The sequence below is a fragment of the Oncorhynchus mykiss genome, chromosome 2 (assembly GCF_013265735.2).
Source record: "Oncorhynchus mykiss isolate Arlee chromosome 2, USDA_OmykA_1.1, whole genome shotgun sequence".
NCBI lineage: Eukaryota > Metazoa > Chordata > Actinopteri > Salmoniformes > Salmonidae > Oncorhynchus > Oncorhynchus mykiss.
The window spans coordinates 100,194,436-100,209,477 of record NC_048566.1 but is presented as its reverse complement, the minus strand read 5'-3'; the positions used below and the strand labels follow the sequence as shown (position 1 = coordinate 100,209,477).

Genomic DNA, 15,042 nt, shown 5'->3' with positions numbered 1-15,042 from the left:
TACTTTAGACCAAAGCCCTATAGAACCCTATTCCCTATATAGTGCACTACTTTAGACCAGAGCCCTATAGAACCCTATTCCCTATATAGTGCACTACTTTAGACCAGAACCCTATAGAACCCTATTCCCTATATACTGCACTACTTTAGACCAGAGCCCCTATGAATAGGGTGCCATTTGGAACACACAGAATGTGTGTTTAAAGTGGAGCAGAGAGTTGGTGTCAGAGAGTGGGTGTTACTGCTTTTATCATGTAGTCACCAATCTAACCATTTTTATTACCTTTCAGAGACTAAACATTATAATGCTTTTAACACACACATAGAATTACAGTAAGTAGTCATTCTAGTTCTATGGCTTTTTAAAAAGGCTTTGTGTCTTCGGTAAAGCCAGCGTTGTCATGTGCTTTCTCTTGCAGGTTATAACAGTTTTTGGCAGGTTGTACTTTCCTCTTCATCCCCTTCCTGCCGATATCTTCCTTGACAAAGGGACCTTCGTCTTTAACCGTGTCTGTGTCTGGGCACTCCATGTCCTAGTATACAAGAGAAATAGGTATTGAGATGTCACACTAGACCCAGGCTGAACACATGCACCTTATTGGTAAGACTTAGCATTGAGTTTCTCAAATACCGGTGTAGTACTACTGTAGTTACAGCTATGCGCTTCGCTATCACGCTGTGCCCGCCGACGAACCATCAAACAGGCAAAGCGTCAATACAGGACTAAGATTGAATCCTACTACACCAGCTCTGATGCTCGACTTATTTTTATTTATTTATCAACATTTTTTTCTCCCAAATTTTGATCTTGTGTCATCGCTGCAACTCCCCAACAAGCTCGGGAGGCGAAGGTTGAGTCATACGCCAAACCGCGCTTCTTAACACCCGCCAGCTTAACCCGGAAGGCAGCCTCACCAATGTGTCGGAGGAAACACCGTTCAATTGACAACCGAAGTCAGCCTGCAGGGTTCCAGGCCGCCACAGGGAGTCGCTAGAGCACGCTGAGCCAAGTTAAGCCCTCCCGGCCAAACCCTTGCCTAACCCTTCCCTAACCCTTCCCTAACCCAAACCCTTCCCTGACCCTTCCCTAAACCCTAATCCTAACCCTTCCCTAACCCGTTCCCTAACCCTAACCCTTCCCTAACCCTAACCCTTCCCTAACCCGGACGACGCTGGGTCAATTGTGCGCTGCCCTATGAGACTCCCGATGACTACCGGTTGTAATACAGCCTGGGATCGAACCCGGGTCTGTAGTGACTGCGATGCAGTGCCTTAGACCGCTGCGCCACTCGGGAGCTTAATGACTTCTATGCGCTCTTAGAGGCAAGAAACACTGCATGAATGACACTGAGACATGCATGAGAGCACCAGCTGTCCCGGACGACTGTGTGATCACGCTCTCCGTAGCCGATGTGAATAAGACCTTTTAAACAGGTCAACATTTACAAGGCCGCAGGGCCAGATGGATTACCAGGACGTGTACTCAGAGCATGCGCTGACCAACTGGCTTCACTGACATTTCCAACCTGTCCCTGACAGAGTCTGCAATACCTACATGTTTCAAGCAGACCACTATAGTCCCTGAGACCAAGAAAGCCAAGGTTATCTGCATAAATTACTACCGACCCGTAGCACTCATGTCTGTAGCCATGAAGTGCTTTGAAAGGCTGGTCATGGCTCACATCAACACCATCATCCTAGAAACCCAATACCCACTACAATTTGCATACCGCCCCAACAGATCCACAGATGATTGCACTCAACACTGCCCTTTCCCACCTGGACAAAAGGAACACCTATGTGAGAATGCTGTTCATTGACTACAGCTCAGCCTTCAACACCATAGGGCTCTCAAAGCTCCTAATTAAGCTAAGGACTCTGGGACTAAACACCTCCCTCTGCAACTGGATCCTGGACTTCCTGACAGGCCGCCCCCAGGTGGTAAAGGTAGGCAATAACACATCTTCCACGCTGATCCTCAACACGGGGCACCTCATGGGTGCTTCCTGTACTCCCCGTACACCCACGACTGGTGGCCAGGCACAACTCCTACACCATCCATTAAGTTTGCAGACGACTCAACGATGGTTGGGCCTGATCACTGAAGACAATGAGACGGTCTATAGGGAGGAGGTCAGAGACCTGACCGTGTGGTGCCAGGACAACAACCTCTCCCTCAACGTGATCAAGACAAAGGAGATGATTGTGGACTACAGGAAATAGAGGACCGAGCATGCCTCCCCCATTCTCATCAACGGGGATGTAGTGGAGCAGGTCGAGAGCTTCAAGATCCTTGGTGTCCACAATCATGTTCCAAACACACCAAAACTGTCGTGAACAGGGCACCGCCTGGTACGGCAACTGCTCAACATCAGACCGCAAGGTACTACAGAGGGTAGTGTGTACGGCCCAGTACATCACTAGGGCCAAGCTTCCTGCCATCCAGAACCTCTATACCAAAGACTCCAGCCACCATAGTTATAAACTGTTCTCTCTGCCACCGCACGGCATGCGGTACCTGGAGCACCGAGACCAAGGCTCCTTAACAGCTTCTACCCCCAAGACATAAGACTGCTGAATAGCTCGTCAAATGGCCACCGGACTGTTACATTGATACATATTACCGTGACTAACCTGTACCCACTAACCTGTATATAGCCTCGTTATTTTTATTTTACTGTGTTTATTTATTTTTTAATTATTTTACGTTAGTTTATTTAGTAAATATTTTCTTAACGCTTCTCTTTCTAAAAAACTGTTGGTTAAGGGCTTATAAGTAAGCATTTCACGGTAAGGTTGTATTTGGGCTACACCGGTTATATTCGGGCTCATGTAACAAATAAAATTTGATTTGATTTATATTACCACTTTTTTTTCTAGGATCATATGTCCTAACGTTGTTTGGCTGACAAGGTCCTTGTATGGCCATGCTGGTTATGCTATGTTATACTGTATTCTGATATGCTAACTTTTATTACCATGCTTACATGTCGGTCTTTTGTCTCTTTCACCTGTTTTAATTCGTGATGGACGCCACACCAACACATCTTCTTGTACTTCTTTGACCAAAAGCAGAAGAGGTTACAAACCGGTCGTAGGAGCCACGGTTTCACATCTTGACTCCTGGTGTGTCCTGTCAGAGGTCGGAGATAGATTCCACTTTCAAGTTCAGAGAATGACACAAACTAATTCAATTTGGTTCTCGGAATGTTGTGGGAAGATTTAGAATTCAAGTTATCAAAATGAGAACCTTCTATTAAGAGATGCTACAGGAACACTCGTGTGCTAGATGGGATGGCTGGTAGGTATGTGGTATACTGACAACACGTTAGACCCACTGCAGTAAATACATGGCACACCATATACCATGTCTGCCAAATAGACTTTCCATCTCTGGTCAATCAGTAATGAATAAGATCATTAAATCAGTCTTTCTCAGTGCAGTTGTACATATATAATCAATGGTTTTCTAAATGGCCATTGTGTGAGTGTAAAGTACCACACACGCATTAGGGACATAGCTGGGACATAGCTGCTACATATAGCAGATGTAGTTAAAGACAGACAGACAGACAGTGTGTGTTGAACCTTTGCAGAAACAGACAGGTCATGTGATGACAGAAGAGTACTGGAACCACAGCAACATAACTTAAGAGGTTTAGACCACCGTGTCTTTCAGACAGTAGCCATTGATTCCTGTTCTCTGTGACTGCTTCCTGCTGATTTAATGTCTCTTTGCAGCAGGACCACAGAAACATATAATAGCAGAGTGACTCTATAGCTCTGGAATGGGCTGACGATCTATTCTTCACAACAGATCCTTATATTCCAATGACATCATTTTCAGGAGACGCAAGAAGCACGGCAGCAATATAACCTTTTGAAAGCTGCTCGTCCAATCAGCATCCAGGATCTACCCGTTTAAAAAAGTTATATTTGATTCTGTCATCTAATGTTTGTGCTGATGAATCCCCATTCGATGGTTCTAATTACAGTGGGGCAAAAAAAGCTTTTAGTCAGCCACCAATTGTGCAAGTTCTCCCACTTAAAAAGATGAGAGAGGCCTGTAAATTTAATCATAGCTACACTTCAACTATGCCAGACAAAATGAGGGGAAAAAATCCAGAAAATCACATTGTAGGATTTTTTATGAGTTTATTTGCAAATTATGGTGGAAAATAAGTATTTGGTCACCTACAAACAAGCAAGATGTCTGGCTCTCACAGACCTGTAACGTCTTTAAGAGGCTCCTCTGTCCTCCACTCATTACCTGTATTAATGGCACCTGTTTGAACTTGTTATCAGTATAAAAGACACCTATCCACAACCTCAAACAGCAACACTCCAAACTACACTATGGCCAAGACCAAAGAGCTGTCAAAGGACACCAGAAACAAAATTGTAGACCTGCACCAGGTTGGAAAGACTGAATCTGCAATAGTTAAGCAGCTTGGTTTGAAGAAATCAACCGTGGGAGCAATTATTAGGAAATGGAAGACATACAAGACCACTGATAATCTCCCTCGATCTGGGGCTCCACGCAAGATCTCACCCCGTGGGGTCAAAATGATCACAAGAACGGTGAGCAAAAATCCCAGAACCACAAGGGGGGACCTAGTGAATGACCTGCAGAGAGCTGGGCCCAAAGTAACAAAGCCTACCATCAGTAACACACTACGCCGCCAGGGACTCAAATCCTGCAGTGCCAGACGTGTCGGCCTGCTTAAGCCAGTACATGTCCATGCCCGTCTGAAGTTTGCTAGAGAGCATTTGGATGATCCAGAAGAAAATTGGGAGAATGTCATATGGTCAGATGAAACCAAAATATAACTTTTTGGTAAAAACTCAACTCGTCGTGTTTGGAGGACAAAGAATGCTGAGTTGCATCCAAAGAACACCATACCTACTGTGAAGCATGGGGTGGAAGCATCATGTTTTGGGGCTGTTTTTCTGCAAAGGGACCAGGACGACTGATCCGTGTAAAGGAAAGAATGAATGGGGCCATGTATCGTGAGATTTTGAGTGAAAACCTCCTTCCATCAGCAAGGGCATTGAAGATGAAACGTGGCTGGGTCTTTCAGCATGACAATGATCCCAAACACACCGCCCGGGCAACGAAGGAGTGGCTTCGTAAGAAGCATTTCAAGGTCCTGGAGTGGCCTAGCCAGTCTCCAGATCTCAACCCCATAGAAATTCTTTGGAGGGAGTTGAAAGTCTGTGTTGCCCAGCAACAGCCCCAAAACATCACTGCTCTAGAGGAGATCTGCATTGAGGAATGGGCCAAAATACCAGCAACAGTGTGTGAAAACCTTGTGAAAACTTATTTGACCTCTGTCATTGCCAACAAAGGGTATATAACAAAGTATTGAGATAAACTTTTGTTATTGACCAAATACTTATTTTCCACCATAATTTGCAAATAAATTCATTAAAAATCCTACAATGTGATTTTCTGGATTTTTTTTCTCATTTTGTCTGTCTTAGTTGAAGTGTACCTATGATGAAAATTACAGGCCTCTCTCATCTTTTTAAGTGGGAGAACTTGCACAATTGGTGGCTGACTAAATAGTTTTTTGCCCCACTGTATATGTCAACGCTGCAGACACACAGTACCTGTGATGAAGGAGATGAGCAGGCCAGCAGTAACGGTGGCTGAAAACCCAACAGCGCTATAGTACAGATAGGACATGGAGTACCAGTGATCAGCCAGGGACGACCTGTGGAAGACAGAGGAGTTACAATATCCTGTTGTCCACAAGATCGCCTACAAAATAAAAGTTGCAAAACATTGCTAACTATCCCAAAATTCCCAGGTTTTCCAGAAATCCTATTTGAAGAATAACAAATTTCTTGTTTATTCTATTCTCTCTGGGGGGATTTTCCAAAAGGGATTTCTGGAAAGCATCAAAAATGTGGGGAAATGTTTGGAATTCTGCAACCTTAACTACAAATCACTTGGATGTGAAGTATGGGAAATCCAATGTCATCTTAATTTCATTACTCGTTTGTTTCTGAGAATGTGTATTCAAGGTTTTTAAAAGGCTTCTGAAGTTTCTAATTTCCACTTTTTAAAATGTCAAACTTGATTTTGCCCTAACGAAAAATGTATCAATGTATATCTTAATTATAATCCAAATAATAATTCAAATGTCCTGTTGCTGCAGGTTTATTTTCCTGCTGTAGCAAACTGGCTCAAATTAAGATCCTCCATCTGTATTAAAGAGAGGTGTGTGTGTATGTATACTGTACTGTACATAATACAATACATCTAGTGTATCATAGCTTAGCAAACGTGGGTTGTGTTCAGCGGGGAGGAATCATTTTTAAATATCTTGAAGAGGGTCACGCACAACCTGAATAACAACACGGATTCCATTTTCCATTAAATCTTTTTGCTACATTTTCTCCCGAACTGAACATGGTCCTGGTGACATAGACTATACAGTACTATACCTTGATGGTAGAGTGGTAGGGTCCAGGTGACAGAGACTATACAGTACTATACCTTGATGGTAGAGTGGTAGGGTCCAGGTGAGAGAGACTATACAGTACTATACCTTGATGGTAGAGTGGTAGGGACCAGGTGACAGAGACTATACAGTACTATACCTTGATGGTAGAGTGGTAGGGTCCAGGTGACAGAGACTATACAGTACTATACCTTGATGGTAGAGTGGTAGGGTCCAGGTGACAGAGACTATACAGTACTATACCTTGATGGTAGAGTGGTAGGGTCCAGGTGACAGAGACTATATAGTACTATACCTTGATGGTAGAGTGGTAGGGTCCAGGTGACAGAGACTATACAGTACTATACCTTGATGGTAGAGTGGTAGGGACCTGGTGACAGAGACTATACAGTCTTATACCTTGATGGTAGAGTGGTAGGGACCAGGTGACAGAGACTATACCTTGATGGTAGAGTGGTAGGGTCCAGGTGACAGAGACTATACCTTGATGGTAGAGTGGTAGGGTCCAGGTTAGAGACTATACAGTACTATACCTTGATGGTAGGGTCCAGGTGACAGAGACTATACCTTGATGGTAGAGTGGTAGGGTCCAGGTGAGAGACTATACAGTACTATACCTTCATGGTAGAGTGGTAGGGTCCAGGTTAGAGACTATACAGTACTATACCTTGATGGTAGAGTGGTAGGGTCCAGGTGACAGAGACTATACAGTACTATACCTTGATGGTAGAGTGGTAGGGTCCAGGTGACAGAGACTATACAGTACTATACCTTGATGGTAGAGTGGTAGGGTCCAGGTGACAGAGACTATACAGTACTATACCTTGATGGTAGAGTGGTAGGGTCCAGGTGACAGAGACTATTCCTTGATGGTAGAGTGGTAGGGTCCAGGTGACAGAGACTATACCTTGATGGTAGAGTGGTAGGGTCCAGGTGACAGAGACTATACAGTACTATACCTTGATGGTAGAGTGGTAGGGTCCAGGTTAGAGACTATACAGTACTATACCTTGATGGTAGAGTGGTAGGGACCAGGTGACAGGGACTATACCTTGATGGTAGAGTGGTAGGGTCCAGGTGACAGAGACTATACCTTGATGGTAGAGTGGTAGGGTCCAGGTTAGAGACTATACAGTACTATACCTTGATGGTAGAGTGGTAGGGTCCAGGTGACAGAGACTATACCTTGATGGTAGAGTGGTAGGGTCCAGGTGAGAGACTATACAGTACTATACCTTGATGGTAGAGTGGTAGGGACCAGGTGACAGAGACTATACAGTACTATACCTTGATGGTAGAGTGGTAGGGTCCAGGTGACAGAGACTATACCTTGATGGTAGAGTGGTAGGGTCCAGGTGAGAGACTATACAGTACTATACCTTGATGGTAGAGTGGTAGGGTCCAGGTTAGAGACTATACAGTACTATACCTTGATGGTAGAGTGGTAGGGTCCAGGTGAGAGACTATACAGTACTATACCTTGATGGTAGAGTGGTAGGGTCCAGGTGACAGAGACTATACAGTACTATACCTTGATGGTAGAGTGGTAGGGTCCAGGTTAGAGACTATACAGTACTATACCTTGATGGTAGAGTGGTAGGGACCAGGTGACAGAGACTATACAGTACTATACCTTGATGGTAGAGTGGTAGGGTCCAGGTGAGAGACTATACAGTACTATACCTTGATGGTAGAGTGGTAGGGACCAGGTGACAGAGACTATACCTTGATGGTAGAGTGGTAGGGTCCAGGTGACAGAGACTATACCTTGATGGTAGAGTGGTAGGGTCCAGGTGACAGAGACTATACAGTACTATACCTTGATGGTAGAGTGGTAGGGTCCAGGTGACAGAGACTATATAGTACTATACCTTGATGGTAGAGTGGTAGGGTCCAGGTGACAGAGACTATACAGTACTATACCTTGATGGTAGAGTGGTAGGGACCTGGTGACAGAGACTATACAGTCTTATACCTTGATGGTAGAGTGGTAGGGACCAGGTGACAGAGACTATACCTTGATGGTAGAGTGGTAGGGTCCAGGTGACAGAGACTATACCTTGATGGTAGAGTGGTAGGGTCCAGGTTAGAGACTATACAGTACTATACCTTGATGGTAGAGTGGTAGGGTCCAGGTGACAGAGACTATACCTTGATGGTAGAGTGGTAGGGTCCAGGTGAGAGACTATACAGTACTATACCTTGATGGTAGAGTGGTAGGGTCCAGGTTAGAGACTATACAGTACTATACCTTGATGGTAGAGTGGTAGGGTCCAGGTGACAGAGACTATACAGTACTATACCTTGATGGTAGAGTGGTAGGGTCCAGGTGACAGAGACTATACAGTACTATACCTTGATGGTAGAGTGGTAGGGTCCAGGTGACAGAGACTATACAGTACTATACCTTGATGGTAGAGTGGTAGGGTCCAGGTGACAGAGACTATACCTTGATGGTAGAGTGGTAGGGTCCAGGTGACAGAGACTATACCTTGATGGTAGAGTGGTAGGGTCCAGGTGACAGAGACTATACCTTGATGGTAGAGTGGTAGGGTCCAGGTGACAGAGACTATACAGTACTATACCTTGATGGTAGAGTGGTAGGGACCAGGTGACAGAGACTATACAGTACTATACCTTGATGGTAGAGTGGTAGGGTCCAGGTGACAGAGACTATACCTTGATGGTAGAGTGGTAGGGTCCAGGTGACAGAGACTATACCTTGATGGTAGAGTGGTAGGGTCCAGGTTAGAGACTATACAGTACTATACCTTGATGGTAGAGTGGTAGGGACCAGGTGACAGAGACTATACAGTACTATACCTTGATGGTAGAGTGGTAGGGTCCAGGTTAGAGACTATACAGTACTATACCTTGATGGTAGAGTGGTAGGGTCCAGGTTAGAGACTATACAGTACTATACCTTGATGGTAGAGTGGTAGGGTCCAGGTTAGAGACTATACAGTACTATACCTTGATGGTAGAGTGGTAGGGACCAGGTGACAGAGACTATACCTTGATGGTAGAGTGGTAGGGTCCAGGTGACAGAAACTATACCTTGATGGTAGAGTGGTAGGGTCCAGGTTAGAGACTATACAGTACTATACCTTGATGGTAGAGTGGTAGGGTCCAGGTGACAGAGACTATACAGTACTATACCTTGATGGTAGAGTGGTAGGGTCCAGGTGACAGAGACTATACCTTGATGGTAGAGTGGTAGGGTCCAGGTGAGAGACTATACAGTACTATACCTTGATGGTAGAGTGGTAGGGACCAGGTGACAGAGACTATACAGTACTATACCTTGATGGTAGAGTGGTAGGGTCCAGGTGACAGAGACTATACCTTGATGGTAGAGTGGTAGGGTCCAGGTGAGAGACTATACAGTACTATACCTTGATAGTAGAGTGGTAGGGTCCAGGTTAGAGACTATACAGTACTATACCTTGATGGTAGAGTGGTAGGGTCCAGGTGAGAGACTATACAGTACTATACCTTGATGGTAGAGTGGTAGGGTCCAGGTGACAGAGACTATACAGTACTATACCTTGATGGTAGAGTGGTAGGGTCCAGGTTAGAGACTATACAGTACTATACCTTGATGGTAGAGTGGTAGGGACCAGGTGACAGAGACTATACAGTACTATACCTTGATGGTAGAGTGGTAGGGTCCAGGTGAGAGACTATACAGTACTATACCTTGATGGTAGAGTGGTAGGGACCAGGTGACAGAGACTATACCTTGATGGTAGAGTGGTAGGGTCCAGGTGACAGAGACTATACCTTGATGGTAGAGTGGTAGGGACCAGGTGACAGAGACTATACAGTACTATACCTTGATGGTAGAGTGGTAGGGACCAGGTGACAGAGACTATACCTTGATGGTAGAGTGGTAGGGTCCAGGTGACAGAGACTATACCTTGATGGTAGAGTGGTAGGGTCCAGGTTAGAGACTATACAGTACTATACCTTGATGGTAGAGTGGTAGGGTCCAGGTGACAGAGACTATACCTTGATGGTAGAGTGGTAGGGTCCAGGTGAGAGACTATACAGTACTATACCTTGATGGTAGAGTGGTAGGGACCAGGTGACAGAGACTATACAGTACTATACCTTGATGGTAGAGTGGTAGGGTCCAGGTGAGAGACTATACAGTACTATACCTTGATGGTAGAGTGGTAGGGACCAGGTGACAGAGACTATACAGTACTATACCTTGATGGTAGAGTGGTAGGGTCCAGGTGAGAGACTATACAGTACTATACCTTGATGGTAGAGTGGTAGGGTCCAGGTGAGAGACTATACAGTACTATACCTTGATGGTAGAGTGGTAGGGTCCAGGTGACAGAGACTATACAGTACTATACCTTGATGGTAGGGTCCAGGTTAGAGACTATACAGTACTATACCTTGATGGTAGAGTGGTAGGGACCAGGTGACAGAGACTATACAGTACTATACCTTGATGGTAGAGTGGTAGGGTCCAGGTGACAGAGACTATACAGTACTATACCTTGATGGTAGAGTTGCAGGGTCCAGGTGACAGAGACTATACAGTACTATACCTTGATGGTAGAGTGTTAGGGTCCAGGTGACAGAGACTATACAGTACTATACCTTGATGGTAGAGTGGTAGGGTCCAGGTGACAGAGACTATACAGTACTATACCTTGATGGTAGAGTGGTAGGGTCCAGGTGAGAGACTATACAGTACTATACCTTGATGGTAGAGTGGTAGGGTCCAGGTGACAGAGACTATACAGTACTATACCTTGATGGTAGAGTGGTAGGGTCCAGGTGACAGAGACTATACCTTGATGGTAGAGTGGTAGGGTCCAGGTGACAGAGACTATACAGTACTATACCTTGATGGTAGAGTGGTAGGGTCCAGGTTAGAGACTATACAGTACTATACCTTGATGGTAGAGTGGTAGGGACCAGGTGACAGAGACTATACAGTACTATACCTTGATGGTAGAGTGGTAGGGTCCAGGTTAGAGACTATACAGTACTATACCTTGATGGTAGAGTGGTAGGGACCAGGTGACAGAGACTATACCTTGATGGTAGAGTGGTAGGGTCCAGGTGACAGAGACTATACCTTGATGGTAGAGTGGTAGGGTCCAGGTTAGAGACTATACAGTACTATACCTTGATGGTAGAGTGGTAGGGTCCAGGTGACAGAGACTATACCTTGATGGTAGAGTGGTAGGGTCCAGGTGAGAGACTATACAGTACTATACCTTGATGGTAGAGTGGTAGGGACCAGGTGACAGAGACTATACAGTACTATACCTTGATGGTAGAGTGGTAGAGTCCAGGTGACAGAGACTATACAGTACTATACCTTGATGGTAGAGTGGTAGGGACCAGGTGACAGAGACTATACAGTACTATACCTTGATGGTAGAGTGGTAGGGACCAGGTGACAGAGACTATACAGTACTATACCTTGATGGTAGAGTGGTAGGGTCCAGGTGAGAGACTATACAGTACTATACCTTGATGGTAGAGTGGTAGGGTCCAGGTTAGAGACTATACAGTACTATACCTTGATGGTAGAGTGGTAGGGTCCAGGTGAGAGACTATACAGTACTATACCTTGATGGTAGAGTGGTAGGGTCCAGGTGACAGAGACTATACAGTACTATACCTTGATGGTAGAGTGGTAGGGTCCAGGTTAGAGACTATACAGTACTATACCTTGATGGTAGAGTGGTAGGGACCAGGTGACAGAGACTATACAGTACTATACCTTGATGGTAGAGTGGTAGGGTCCAGGTGACAGAGACTATACAGTACTATACCTTGATGGTAGAGTGGCAGGGTCCAGGTGACAGAGACTATACAGTACTATACCTTGATGGTAGAGTGGTAGGGTCCAGGTGACAGAGACTATACAGTACTATACCTTGATGGTAGAGTGGTAGGGTCCAGGTGACAGAGACTATACCTTGATGGTAGAGCGGTAGGGTCCAGGTGAGAGACTATACAGTACTATACCTTGATGGTAGAGTGGTAGGGTCCAGGTGACAGAGACTATACAGTACTATACCTTGATGGTAGAGTGGTAGGGTCCAGGTGACAGAGACTATACCTTGATGGTAGAGTGGTAGGGTCCAGGTTAGAGACTATACAGTACTATACCTTGATGGTAGAGTGGTAGGGTCCAGGTGACAGAGACTATACCTTGATGGTAGAGTGGTAGGGTCCAGGTGAGAGACTATACAGTACTATACCTTGATGGTAGAGTGGTAGGGACCAGGTGACAGAGACTATACAGTACTATACCTTGATGGTAGAGTGGTAGGGTCCAGGTGAGAGACTATACAGTACTATACCTTGATGGTAGAGTGGTAGGGACCAGGTGACAGAGACTATACAGTACTATACCTTGATGGTAGAGTGGTAGGGTCCAGGTGAGAGACTATACAGTACTATACCTTGATGGTAGAGTGGTAGGGACCAGGTGACAGAGACTATACAGTACTATACCTTGATGGTAGAGTGGTAGGGTCCAGGTGAGAGACTATACAGTACTATACCTTGATGGTAGAGTGGTAGGGTCCAGGTTAGAGACTATACAGTACTATACCTTGATGGTAGAGTGGTAGGGTCCAGGTGAGAGACTATACAGTACTATACCTTGATGGTAGAGTGGTAGGGTCCAGGTGACAGAGACTATACAGTACTATACCTTGATGGTAGGGTCCAGGTTAGAGACTATACAGTACTATACCTTGATGGTAGAGTGGTAGGGACCAGGTGACAGAGACTATACAGTACTATACCTTGATGGTAGAGTGGTAGGGTCCAGGTGACAGAGACTATACAGTACTATACCTTGATGGTAGAGTTGCAGGGTCCAGGTGACAGAGACTATACAGTACTATACCTTGATGGTAGAGTGTTAGGGTCCAGGTGACAGAGACTATACAGTACTATACCTTGATGGTAGAGTGGTAGGGTCCAGGTGACAGAGACTATACCTTGATGGTAGAGTGGTAGGGTCCAGGTGACAGAGACTATACCTTGATGGTAGAGTGGTAGGGTCCAGGTGACAGAGACTATACCTTGATGGTAGAGTGGTAGGGTCCAGGTGAGAGACTATACAGTACTATACCTTGATGGTAGAGTGGTAGGGACCAGGTGACAGAGACTATACCTTGATGGTAGAGTGGTAGGGTCCAGGTGACAGAGACTATACCTTGATGGTAGAGTGGTAGGGTCCAGGTTAGAGACTATACAGTACTATACCTTGATGGTAGAGTGGTAGGGTCCAGGTGAGAGACTATACAGTACTATACCTTGATGGTAGAGTGGTAGGGTCCAGGTGAGAGACTATACAGTACTATACCTTGATGGTAGAGTGGTAGGGTCCTGGTGACAGAGACTATACAGTACTATACCTTGATGGTAGAGTGGTAGGGACCTGGTGACAGAGACTATACAGTACTATACCTTGATGGTAGAGTGGTAGGGACCTGGTGACAGAGACTATACAGTCTTATACCTTGATGGTAGAGTGGTAGGGACCAGGTGACAGAGACTATACAGTACTATACCTTGATGGTAGAGTGGTAGGGTCCAGGTTAGAGACTATACAGTACTATACCTTGATGGTAGAGTGGTAGGGACCAGGTGACAGAGACTATACCTTGATGGTAGAGTGGTAGGGTCCAGGTGACAGAGACTATACCTTGATGGTAGAGTGGTAGGGTCCAGGTTAGAGACTATACAGTACTATACCTTGATGGTAGAGTGGTAGGGACCTGGTGACAGAGACTATACAGTCTTATACCTTGATGGTAGAGTGGTAGGGACCAGGTGACAGAGACTATACAGTACTATACCTTGATGGTAGAGTGGTAGGGTCCAGGTTAGAGACTATACAGTACTATACCTTGATGGTAGAGTGGTAGGGACCAGGTGACAGAGACTATACCTTGATGGTAGAGTGGTAGGGTCCAGGTGACAGAGACTATACCTTGATGGTAGAGTGGTAGGGTCCAGGTTAGAGACTATACAGTACTATACCTTGATGGTAGAGTGGTAGGGTCCAGGTGACAGAGACTATACCTTGATGGTAGAGTGGTAGGGTCCAGGTGAGAGACTATACAGTACTATACCTTGATGGTAGAGTGGTAGGGACCAGGTGACAGAGACTATACAGTACTATACCTTGATGGTAGAGTGGTAGAGTCCAGGTGACAGAGACTATACAGTACTATACCTTGATGGTAGAGTGGTAGGGACCAGGTGACAGAGACTATACAGTACTATACCTTGATGGTAGAGTGGTAGGGACCAGGTGACAGAGACTATACAGTACTATACCTTGATGGTAGAGTGGTAGGGTCCAGGTGAGAGACTATACAGTACTATACCTTGATGGTAGAGTGGTAGGGTCCAGGTTAGAGACTATACAGTACTATACCTTGATGGTAGAGTGGTAGGGTCCAGGTGAGAGACTATACAGTACTATACCTTGATGGTAGAGTGGTAGGGTCCAGGTGACAGAGACTATACAGTACTATACCTTGATGGTAGAGTGGTAGGGTCCAGGTTAGAGA

The 15,042-nt window shown here is 45.4% G+C and overlaps 1 protein-coding gene across 2 annotated transcripts in view; it reads right to left on the bottom strand.

The window, feature by feature from the left end:
- Nucleotides 1-254: 254 nt before the first annotated feature.
- The window catches only part of slc5a12 (solute carrier family 5 member 12), a 32,032-nt gene continuing 17,244 nt past the window's right edge, over nucleotides 255-15,042 (bottom strand). The window contains exons 13-15 of one of the 2 annotated variants that reach the window (XM_036960937.1): nucleotides 5,613-5,716; nucleotides 3,011-3,132; nucleotides 255-532 (exon numbers count right to left, since the gene is read on the bottom strand). In XM_036960937.1, the coding sequence (XP_036816832.1) occupies nucleotides 362-532; nucleotides 3,011-3,132; nucleotides 5,613-5,716 (397 nt within the window). In that variant the 3' untranslated portion in view covers nucleotides 255-361. The remainder of the gene's footprint in view (nucleotides 533-3,010; nucleotides 3,133-5,612; nucleotides 5,717-15,042) is intronic. The other variant, XM_036960947.1, reaches the window with a different exon arrangement.